Source organism: Salvia miltiorrhiza, chromosome 8, assembly GCF_028751815.1.
Source record: "Salvia miltiorrhiza cultivar Shanhuang (shh) chromosome 8, IMPLAD_Smil_shh, whole genome shotgun sequence".
In the NCBI taxonomy this organism is placed as follows: domain Eukaryota; kingdom Viridiplantae; phylum Streptophyta; class Magnoliopsida; order Lamiales; family Lamiaceae; genus Salvia; species Salvia miltiorrhiza.
The window spans coordinates 16,192,000-16,204,605 of record NC_080394.1 but is presented as its reverse complement, the minus strand read 5'-3'; the positions used below and the strand labels follow the sequence as shown (position 1 = coordinate 16,204,605).

Sequence of the window (12,606 nt, the reverse complement as noted above, 5' to 3'; positions counted from 1 at the left end):
GAATTTCGAAGGAGTGCAGATAGAGGAGGAGAACGGAGGCCCTCTGCTAGGTCGGAGTTGTTAAGGAGAAGAGCAGAACTTCTCTCACCCTCAGTCCTCTCCTCATCCATTCGAGGAAGGACAAAAGATTTGGGAATTTGGGAAATCTCTTGGGCTCGAAAGCAAGTGCGGGGACGATGTTATGGCAAAGGAATTGCAAGACCGGCAAGTTAGAGTTGAGACAGAGGAGGTGCAAAATGAAGTGTGATCAATGATTGTGATGTCTTATAATATTAGGGGGCTGGGGAGTAAACTCAAGAAGAGGGAGATCAGAGAAATGATCCAAAGTAAGGATATTGATTTTTGTTTCATACAAGAAACAAAAATGGAAACTTTTGGAGAGAGGGACAAGAATTCAGTTTGGGGATCAGAGAAGGGAGAAATAGCAGTGCGGAATGCTGAAGGAAGATCAGGAGGTATACTCACAATGTGGAATCCAGAGAAGTTTGCTGTTTCCAGTCAGTGGGAAGCTCCGGGGGCAGTGTTCGTGAACGGTTTTTGGAAGTCGGATTCAGGTATCTTTTGTTGCTGCTTTATCAATGTTTATGCTCAACAAAGTTTATCGGAGAGACTTGTCTTGTGGGATATTATTAGCTCGGTGGTTAAACAAAATGCGGATTCTTGCATTTGTATTGGAGGGGATTTTAACTCTATCAGGGATCCCTCAGAGAGAGCTGGGAGAAGTTTCAATTTTCTTTCCAGGGATATTATGGCTTTTGATGGTTTTATTAAAGATAATGAGTTGATTGATATTCGCTTACAAGGTAGGAGATTCACTTGGTACCAACCTCAAGGAAATTGCAAATCTAAATTAGATAGGTTCCTTGTTAATGAGAAATGGTTGCAATCATGGCCACATACCAAGGTTGTTGGGCTCCCAAGAACAGTGTCAGATCATTGTCCTCTCTTGTTGGAAACAAAATCTGTTGACTGGGGTCCAAAACCCTTCCGTTTCATCAATTCGTGGACTAGCCATCCCGAATTCGAAAAGGTGACGCGTGATTCTTGGAACAAAAGTGGAATTCAGGGTGGAAGAGCTTTATATTCAAAGAGAAACTGGAATGTCTCAAGCAAGATCTGAAAATTTGGAACAAAAAGAGCTTCGGGAGGATTGAGGAGAACATTGGCCTTCTTAGAACAGAAGTTGAGAAATGGGACAAAGTGGATGAAGTTCGAGGCTTGGTGGAGGATGAAGTCCTCAAAAGGAATGAAGCTATTGCAAATCTTTACATTCAAATGAAGAATCGGGATAGTCTTTTATCTCAAAAAGCAAAGGAAAGATGGTTGGCGGACGGTGACGTTAACAGTAGCTATTTTCATAAAGTCATAAATGGAAGAAGGGCAAAGAACTATCTCTCTGGTATTCTTATCGACAACCGCTGGATCGAAGATCCTCTCACTGTCAAGAATAAAATCAGAGATCACTTCGAAAGGCAGTTTCGACGCAGCCGAGGAATTAGACCAGAATTACCAATCAATTTTGCTCTTAAAAAGCTGTCGATGGAATCAAGGAATAATTTGGACCTCCCTTTCACCGAGGAGGAAGTCAAGACGGCAGTTTGGAGCAGTGATGGAAGCAAAAGCCCAGGGCCGGATGGATTCAATTTCCATTTTTTGAAGTCTTGTTGGATGTTGATCAAAGAGGAGCTTTTGGAAGTCATGAATGATTTCCACTCGCATGGAAAGTTGCCCAGAGGATGCAATCCTTCGTTTATTGCCTTGATCCCGAAGAAGGATGCAGCTGTGGAGTTGAAGGACTATCGCCCCATTTCTCTCATCAATTGTATGTACAAAGTCATCGCCAAAGTGTTGGCATCCAGGTTGAAACAGGTGATTCATAGTGTTATCTCTAACTGCCAAAGTGCGTTTATTGAAGGAAGGTTTATCTTGGATGGGGTTGTTATTCTTAATGAGATCATTGAGGATGTAAAAAAAAAAAAGGGTACTTTTATCTTCAAGGTGGATTTTGAAAAGGCATACGATACAGTGGATTGGGAGTACTTGGATACCATGCTTCTTCTTATGAACTTATCTCCAAAATGGCAGAGTTGGATCAAGGGCTGTCTTTGCTCAGCTACAGCCAACGTCCTGGTGAACGGCATCCCATCGGGTGAATTCCAACTGGAAAGAGGACTTCGGCAGGGGGACCCTCTGTCACCCTTCCTTTTCTTGATTGCAGCTGAAGGTCTCAATATTTTAACGGAGAGAGCAATTCATGAGAAGCTTCTGCAGCCGGTAGAGATTGGGCATGATGGCACCAAAGTTTCTCATCTTCAATATGCTGACGACACCGTGTTTTTGGCCTCGGGAAAGACAGAGAACGCATGGGCATTGAGGAGCATCCTTAAACTCTTTGAGTCTCTCTCAGGACTTAAAGTTAATTTTGACAAGAGCTGCATCTTTGGTATTGGAATTCAAAGCCCTGTGGGAGAGCATTTGGCTTCGATTCTCAAGTGTAAAGTTGGAGTTCTTCCAACAAAATACTTGGGGATTATGATCGGTACTCGCCTCACCCGAGTAAATGATTGGAGGTATCTCGTCGACAAACTGAAGAGAAAAATTTCCAGATGGAAAAATCGAAAGTTTTCGTTTGCCGGAAGAATCACAATGCTCAGATCGGTAATGTTGTCTATCCCAATTTACCAGTTCTCGTTTTCAATTCTGCCAAAGAAAGTCTTGGCCGAGCTCCGAAGTGTGATGTGTAATTTTCTATGGGGAGGAGGGGAATCGGAGGCTAGAAAGACTCATTGGATTAAATGGGAGGTATTGTGCAACGATGTCCGGGAGGGAGGTCTCGGTTTCAAAGATTTGGGGAGTTTCAATGAGGCTCTCATGGTTAAGTGGGTGTGGAGATTTTTAACTGAGAGGAACTCTCTGTGGGCACAGGTCATTAGAGCGTGTTATGGGGAGATTGAGTGGGACGATGGGGGTTTTAGAATGTCAAGTTCAAATAAGAAAAAAACGGGGTGGTGGAAGAAAATCGTTGATGTTTGTGGGGGGGAGGGAAGGAAATGGTTCAAAGAGTGTTTGGATGTGCAGATTGGAGAAGGCGATTTTTTCAAATTTTGGAATCATTGTTGGGTTGGGGGAAAAAGGTTGAGCGACAGATTTCCTAGGCTATATCGACTCTGTAAAAATCAGGACGAGTTTATCTCGAATATGGGAGAATGGTTGGAGGGTGTGTGGGAATGGAAGTTGGAGTGGAATCGAGATTTGAGGGAGAGAGAAAGAGCCCAGGCGGATGAGCTGTTGTCCTCTATCAGGGAAGTCAATCTTCAAGCAGGAAATAAAGATTGTTGGAGGTGGAAACCTACCCCCAACGGCTTGTTTTCAGTAAATTCAGCATACAAAGCTATCCGACAAGCAAGATTGGAGAATGGGATTAATTGTGAGCAAATGGATTTCAAGAAACTGTGGAAGGCTCCAGCTCCTCACAAGATGAAAACAACAGCTTGGAGGATTTTTAAAGGAAGACTGGTGACGTGTGATAATCTCATCCGAAGAAATATTTTGGCTGCAAATTTGACCTCCGATTGCATTCTTTGTAAGGCGCAACTGGAGGACCTGAATCATTTATTCTTCTCCTGTCAGATTACTATGGATCTTTGGAAAGAAATTTTGTCTTGGATTGGTATTCAGACGGCACTGCAACGCACGGCAAAGGAGAACGTCCTTGCCTTTTCTAATCTTGGGGACAAGGCAGATAATCATTTTTTGTCTAGTATTTGGATCTGCGTGGTGCGGAGTATTTGGAAAGCAAGGAATGATTGTATTTTTAGCCAAGCGTCATGGAACTTATCTAAAGTGGTAACCGAGATCAAGATAAGAACGTGGAGCTGGACGCAGGTTTACAAACAGACGCCACAGCCTTTGGACTTAAAATCTTGGATGATTAAGCCTAAGGTGATGGAGTGAGTTCCTGTTTGCTCCTGCACGGGAGTGATGGACTTGGTTTTTGGTGTCTATTGTTTTGGTTTTCTGGTTTTTTGGGTTGTGGACTTTGGTACTACTGGTACCACCCATTTTATTTTAATGAAATTCTCTTTTCTCTGATCAAAAAATCTATCAATCAACCCCCATGGATCCACATAACCCAAACATATATGATCCAAATTGGTGCCCCGATCTCTCTGCTGATTATCATCCCGATTTAGCGGGATGCAACTTGGGGGATGACCCTCCAACCGGCGAGGACTCTCCAACAGGCGATGAGGAGTCACCGGCGGCCCATAGTTCCTCCAAACCGAAGAAAGGAGGCCAGAGGAAGGAAATCGTCTACAAGATCAAGCATGACAAGAAGGCGCCGGCGGAAGAAAGGACTATCCGTCATACCTACACCCTCGAGGAGACGAACCTCGTCGTTCAAATTTGGACGGAGCAGACCAACGACACCATCCGTGGGACCGATCAAAATGGGGAGGCGTATTGGACACGGATTTTCGATCTCTACAAAAATAAAAAGGTTATTGACACCTAAATACAAGAACTTTTGGGCTCATTTTGACTTTTCTCACGAACTTTGAAAATTATCAAAAAATATACGAACTCTGACTCATTTTATTTTTTCCCACAAACTTTGAGAATTGTCAAAAAATACACAGTTAAAAGATAACGAGAGATATTCCTCTAAAAAAAAGATAACGAAAGTTAATTGTCATCTATCATTAATTAAATGAATTAAGCTAGCTAGTTAATAGATAATGAGAGATAATGAATGTATGATTACATATGGCCCAATTGTATAATTTTAATTAGCATTTCTCCATCCAATTAATGACGTGAAATATTCATCACATGATCATTATTAAATTGCGATTTATATAGAATAAAAGAAAGAAAACACCAAAAGAACCCTTGTAAGCACAAAGACGTCGACTAAAGGCCGAATCTCATTAAAATCTCATTCGACAAGACCCGATGGAAAAACCCTGAAGAAGGAAAAAGCGTGCTCGTCAACAAAAACAAACCAAAGATAAAAGACAACCCAAATGAAGACGAGAGCCAAATTCTGAGTTTCAGTCTGACCATCACCCAGATAAATGCCACGTCCTCAAACGAGCAACAAACGTGCAAAAGATCATGGCACAACAAAGAGTACGCAAAGTGGCAGAAGACAAAATCCTAAGCTTCGGGCTAGCCATCACCCAAAAAATGCCAGCACATTGCTACGCAGAAAAACAAAATAATCAAGAAGAACAAAAAACGAACCAACGCACGTGATTGACAGAAGAGGCAAGCCATAACGGTCCAGCATTTGTTCGGGAAGAAAAGATCAGGCAGACTATGGAGAATAGACACTTCTCAAAGAAAACACCACCAAGTGAAGCCAAAGAGAACCATGCAATTCGCCACCACCAACCAAAGGGGCCGGGCAAAAATGTGCTAAGGTCCAGCGCACTAGAGCCTTGAGAAACTTTACAATGTCTAATTTTAAGTGAAGTGGTACTTATTGTTAATTATAAAAGAAATTTTTGGATAATTTTTTTTATAACAATATATTTCGTGGGAAAAAATAAAATGAGTCAAAGTTCGTGTATTTTTTGACAATTCTCAAAGTTCGTTGGAAAAAAATAAAATGAGTCAAAGCTCGTGTATATTTGACAACTTTCAAAGTTCATGAGAAAAATCAAAATGAGCCCAAAGTTTGTGTATTTACATGTCAATAACCCAACAAAAAAAATAGAATAATAATAAAAATAATTTTTATTTAAATTATATTGTATGTTGACTTGAATCTTATTAATATTCCAATTAACATTACTCTTACAAATTACACAGAGTAGTTGTGGTAATATGGGGCACTAAGTACATGATTTGGTGTATATATTCTAAATAGGTCCAAATAATAATTGATATTTAAAACAATTTTAATTTATAAAGTTAAATGTTTGGAAAATTCTTTTGTATTCATATACGAGACAAGAATTCTTGGGTATTCATTATACAAGACGAGAACGAATAGTAAAATTATTTTTAAATTAAATTTGTGATTGGCAAGAGTAATTTTTTTACAGTATTTATCGATTTTTTCATTAGACTTCATCAATTGAAAATTCAAATAAAAGGATATACTTTATTTTTTAGGATATTCCACCAATTTAAAACTTAAATAAATTACATAATTTGTACAATTCATTTTTTAATAAGAGCCAACTTTTGAGATAGCCATATTGAGCAATGAAACTCAATATTTGGCCATTCATCTAAAAAACACAAATTTAGCAATTTTTTGCAATTTTGGATTGTATTGCCCTTAATTTGGGTGGACCGGATCGGGTTGAGCGCGCGGGTTTAGGCGGTACTTTTGGCACTAATATTATAATTTGTGCAAAAAAACTAACGAAAAGAAAAATAAAAAAAATACTAAGTAATTTGGTACTTTTAGCACTAATGTTATAATTTGTGCTAAAAGTATCAAATTACTTAGAACAAATGAGAATACTAGTGCCAAAAGTACCAACATAAATTAAAAAAATTAAGTAATTTGGCACTTTTGGCACAAATAACAATATTAGTGCCAAAAGTACCAAGTTACTTGATATATTTTTTTTGTTCTAAGTAATTTGGTACTTTTGGCACAAATTATAACATTAGTGTCAAAAGTACCACCCGAACCCGTGCGCCCAACCCGATTCGATTCACTTACAGTTCGAAAATGTAAAAAAATAGCCAAAATTTGTGTTTCTAAGATGGAGGGCGTCTTGAATTTAGAATGACTAATTAATGGGTATTTATACTATTTATAATTAATGTTTACTCTGTAATGTTTGTATTTTATTAAGACGAATAATCAAGTATTAAACAACTAATTTTATAAATAAATTAAAATGAATTCAGAGAGTAGTGAGTATTACTATGTGGGTTTGAGATAAGAATGAGTAGTTAACATATATTTATACTATGTATTTATTTATTTTTGAAACATTATACTATGTTTTATTAATTCTTACTTTGTAATGTTTGAGTTTAATAAAGACATATAATCAATTATTTTAACAACTTATTTCTAATTAACGGGCAAATATTAATTTAAACCTCAAACTATTTTTGCACTATCGGTTATATCCTGAACTATCAAAACATTTATTTTAGCTACGAAATATTGACGTGGTTTGCCGAATGCCACAATGTATATAGAATTATTCATTTAAAAAAAAACTTACATTGCATAAAATGACGTAATGTGATTTCGTGTAGAAACACCACGAGTTACTAACATGTTTACAGGCTTTGTTGAGACATTTGCACGTCGATTAATACTATTAGGGGATGTTTAATTTAAATGATTGATAAGATAAATGATTGAATATTTTTATACTTGTACTAGGATTTTTTTTCAATAAGTTAATAGGTCAATATATCTATTTCTATTTAGTAAATTGAAAAAAAAAATCCATAAAGATAAAAAACTAGAAAAATTAGTCTTTTTATGTAAATATACTGATCTACCTTTAATCACTAAAAAAACTAAGAAAAATTCAAAAAAAAACCCCAAAACATGAGCCGCTCCGCCACTGCCTCTCTCACTCTCTCTTTCTCTCCTCGTCTCTTTCTCTTTTTCCCTCTTCTTGCCTCTATCTTTCTCTTACTCGATTCTATGATTTCTATCAGCCGCCTCCTCCTTCGTAGCCACTGCCGCATCCTCCATAGCCATAGTTGTCTCCATAATCCCCACTTTCTCGTAGGTACCGCTGCCGCCTACCAAACCTCCAAGCGTCGCCTTAAAACCTTCATCCTTCAGCAGTTTGACTCCTCCCACCGCCCCTCCGCTTCCTCCAAAATCAGCGATCTGCTCCATCCCGTGACCTCGCTAGAGATAGACGCACTAGTTAAATCTCTCTTTCTTTCCCCGTCGCATCGGTCTCCACTGTCTCTCTCTTCAATGTCTCTCTGAATGATTAACACACTTTTACGATTGCAAAAAGTGTGTAACAATAATTGCAAAAAAAATGTATAACAATATAAAATATATTGTTACACACTTTTCGCGACTATTACACAATTTTGCAAAATCATGTAAATCGAAAAAATGCGTAATATATTTTACACCCTTACACAATATAAGGGTATTTTGATTAGAAATGTTACTATTTTCATAATTTTATTCATGTGACTTGATTTCCTTTTACTATAAGGTGCTGCCTCTTTCTTCATTCCCAAAGTCAAGTAATTGTGAGAATTTCTATATCTATTCGTGAGATACATACGTAGAATAATTATAAAGACCATCATATTCACTGACCAACAATAAATTGGTCTGATTAATCAACTCAAATTCGCTTCAATCGTTATGTACTGAATACAGATTTTTTTTTTTTCTTTTTTACTATCACATCACTTAAATGATAAAATAAATAAACTATAGCAAACTCCGTTAACAGTTTCGTCTAGTCTCGTCTTGTAAAACTTCCTCATTCACATGATTTTAGTGGGCTAGTAATGGCTACAAATTTCTCCTCTTTAAAATAAAAGATAGGGATATCCAATCTCATGTATTTTGTTTTCTAAGAATCTATTACCATAAATTATCAATAGTAGAGTGTATGATCATTCCTTTTATTAAGTATAGGAACAAAAAGTTGTATAGCAAGATTATAAAATATAACAAGAAAAATAGTTAACAACAGTATTAGTGGTCTTAAGCATATTACATAGTATATTATATATGATGAACATTACACGTAAATTGTGATGATTCACTTAGTCTGGATGCCCACTATAAGGTTGAATGCTCAAATGGGACCTGTCCGGGCCTAAATCTGGAGAAAAAAAACCCGATCTATTGGGCTTTGGCTTCAGCCCAACTCGATCGAGTATTTAAAGCACCAAATTCTCTCTTACATCTTATTATATATTACACACACAATATTTCGATGAATGATAGATAAAACAATATTTCTCATGCAAAATACAGTGAGTAATTGGGTCTTATACAAACAAACACAGTGTTCTATAAATGTATGTATTTCTAAATAATGTTACATTATACTATATTTTTGGAGTTTCTTATACAAAAAAAGTCATATAAAGTGACCAAAGTCCGGACTATATATTGAATTTGATAATAAAGAGTATATCATAATACCAAAATTAAGTTATATTATAATAGGTAAGTTTCTTTATGCTACAAAGTCACATAAATAAAAAAATTCCATGATCTCAAAATGGTACAAAAAGACATGTATTTAAATTTGAGAAATACTCCAAAGCAAAGGATGACCGACATTGCCATGCAAACAAACTCCAAAATTAGTAACTCCCCATGCACATATCAATCTAGCACCACCACATCCCCCTCCATCGCCCCCTACATCCGCCGCTCTTCATTCCCTAATGGAGGAGCGGCTTCCACCGTCCAACGACGCCAACACCAATGCCGACACCGATGCCAACATCAACACCGACGCCCCTCCCAAGCTCCCGCTGCCCCTCCCGCCCGGCCGCGCCGCCCACGAGACCTACGTCGTCCAAATCCCCCGCGACAACGTGTGCCGCGTCCCGCCGCCCGACCACGCTCGCATCGTGGAGGAGCACACGCGCAAGGCCGCCGTTAAGATGTCGCAGCCGCGGCGCCGCCGCTTCCGCTGCTCACTAGCCCTCCCCATCTTCCTCATCGTCATCGTAGCCACGATCGCCATCCTCACCGCCCGCGCCACCATCTTCCGCCCCATCAAGCCGGCTTTCGCGGTGACCCGCATCCGCGGCGATAATCTGGTGGCGCCGCCGTCACAAAAATCAAACTCCACCCGCCGCGGGCCGGAGTTCAGGGTGGGGATCCGGGCGGATAATCGAAACCCGTGGATGTCGGTGAATTACTGCGGCGGAGGGGCGGCGACGCTGGACTTCAAGGACAAGAGAATCGGGCAGGGGAAGGTTCCGGCGACTATCAGCGAGAACGAAGAGGGCAACGCCAACTTCGCGGTGGTGTTGGCCGGAAAAGGGGTGGCGGCCTTGCCGAAGGATGTCAAGGAGAAGTTGACTGGTGAAGAGGTGAAATTGATGGAATTGTCGATGGATTTGACGGTGGAGATGAGGAGCTATTTGAGAAACGAACAATTGAAACTGCAAATCTTCTGCGATTTTAAGGTTCGAAATTCTTTGGCTAAGAATGCTAAAATTATATTGCAGAATTGTGCAACGCCTTTATAGAGATTGAACCGGAAAAAAGGTTTCGATCGATAATCGGAAATTATATAAGCGCATGTCATGTGTATTCTTATTATGCTCCATATTCTCCGTTTCAAATTCTACCCTTCCATATGTTTATTTTTCGGTCGTATATCTAGTGTATTTTGATAACATGATAAATGTACATTTGACATGTATGTATTTATATTATTAGAATAGAAGATGAAATAGTTGGAAACCGATTATGTTAGTGTTGTTAATGTCCCAAATTTTGATGTCCTGTCCATTTTTCTGGACTTTGAATTTTGTAAAAGGCCATATATGTCATTTGAATGATAATTACCAGCTAGAATTTATCAAGTATTTACATGTTCTTTTCTCGCTTTTGTATATTTTTATTTTTTAAATTTGGAGGAGGGGTTATGCACTTCAGCACTTGTTTGGGGATTTAGGGGGCCGGAGGCGAGCAATTTGAGTTTGAACCGAAATATCTCCTTATGCAGGTGAAATTATTGTTTGGTTGTGTCCTTCAAAGAGACTAACAAATATGGTATTTTTAATTGTTAGAGGAAGTTCTGAATTACATATTTTACTTTATTTTGCACACGATGTTGATTTAGATATATATATCTATATATTATATAATCCTATCAGTGATTCTTGACCTCTCCTTAATTCATGGTCCTACGTGGATTAATGTGAAATTTTTATATAATTATTATTTTTTGGGCCCAACCTTCCCAACTGCCAAAGATCTCTGTTACAGCCGAATAAGGCCCTACCCGATTAAATTGGCCTTATATAATTATTGGGCCTTCATTCTGGCCCACAATTTAGTTTAACTTGCTAGTGCCCATTTAATTAGTTAATAGAGAAAAAATAATTTCAGTATCTTATTATAACTGAAAGGCCTTGAATCGCTGTAACCTTGTAACTAAACGACTCATAATATGAAGTATGGATTTAGAAAGAACTAATGCCCGGTTGCGTATTAGCATTGAAGCGAAAGTAAAAACGAAAACATTAGAAAATTGCAATTAGCTTTAGCATATGCTTCATTCTACTACTTAGTTTATTATAATGATTATAATCATTGCAACCATGGAGGTGTGTGGGTTAAGGTTACAAATGCATGATTGCTCCGAGATAAATTATTTGCAAAGTGGCCCCTATACTTCTTCATTTTTCTTATTTTATATTTGTTGGTATGGTAGGGTGTAATCGAACCGAGTCGAAAAGAATAGTGGTGTGCTCAAGTTTGGTTTGTTTAGTATCGAATCGAATCCCGAACTTTACTTACCGAATACTTTGAGGCCCGCGAGCGGCTCACGAGCCTAATCGAGCCTATACGAACTTTCTAAATTTATATTTATATTCAAAATATTGATTATTTTATTTTAAAAATAAATTATTTTATTTAAAATAATAAATATATTAATTATTTTCTTATGACAAATAAAATTAATTAGAGATTTAATACAATTATTATTAATTTTAGTGGATAAATATAAGTTGTACTCCCTCCGTCCACAATTTAATGTCCTACTTGCCTTTAAAAATTTGTCCACAATTTAATGTCCTACTTGCCTTTAAAAATTTGTCCACAATTTAATGCCCTATTGTGCTTTTTGTACACTTTTACTCTTAGTCTTTTCCTATATTTACTACCCTTTGTCACTAATGGACCCACCTTAAAACACCTTTATCATTTTTATATTCTATATTTATTACACTTTATCACTAGTAGACTCACTCACAACATCTTTATCACTTTAGTCAACTATCTTTATCACTTTAGTCAACTACCCTTATATTTCATCCACATCACATTTTTCAGCTTTCTTAGTCTCCGTGCCCACACCCAAATAGGGCATTAAATCATGGACGGAGGGAGTATATACTAATAATTTATATTTTTCAAGCTGAATCACTTGACGAACATGTTCACGAGCTAATGAGCCGAATACTACTAAGCTCAAGTTTGGTTTGTTTATTTATCGAGCTTCTCTAAACGAACTTGAACGAGCTTTTTTCGAGCCGAGCTCCGAATAGTTCGCGAGCGGCTTGATTTTTTTACACCCCTAAGTTTATAATTTTCCAACCTCCAAGTAGCATGCTGGTGGCTTTATACACAAACCCACTAAGGTTTTGATGTTTTCCTAATTAAGATAATGGGGTAGATTAATAATTAGTGCATTTTAGTGACCATGATTATAACGAAAGCTCTATAGCTCCTTAAATTGGGAATAATCATGGCTATGCTAAAGGTGTGAAACTTTTTGTTAGTGGTTATTTACTTTAAAAAGAGCTTTATTAATCGCCAATAATGATGGAAGAAAAACTTGTCATCTATTTTTTATATATATCATCATATATGTCTATTTAATTAAATAGATGTGGAGAATTTTGTGTAATTAGGAAGGTAGCATAGATGGAAAT

The 12,606-nt window shown here is 37.7% G+C and overlaps 2 protein-coding genes across 2 annotated transcripts; both read left to right on the top strand.

Annotated features, from left to right (window-relative positions):
* The first annotated feature begins 364 nt into the window (after positions 1-364).
* Positions 365-3,954, top strand: LOC130998127 (uncharacterized). Its single transcript, XM_057923561.1, has 2 exons — positions 365-803; positions 1,067-3,954. Exons 1-2 carry the CDS (start codon positions 365-367, stop codon positions 3,952-3,954), a joined length of 3,327 nt encoding a protein of 1,108 aa, XP_057779544.1.
* A 5,333-nt stretch (positions 3,955-9,287) lies between these two features.
* LOC131001409 (NDR1/HIN1-like protein 13) lies at positions 9,288-10,530 on the top strand. Its single transcript, XM_057927796.1, has one exon. The coding sequence runs from the start codon at positions 9,373-9,375 to the stop codon at positions 10,186-10,188; it is 816 nt and encodes a 271-aa protein (XP_057783779.1). The 5' UTR covers positions 9,288-9,372; the 3' UTR covers positions 10,189-10,530.
* Positions 10,531-12,606: the final 2,076 nt, after the last annotated feature.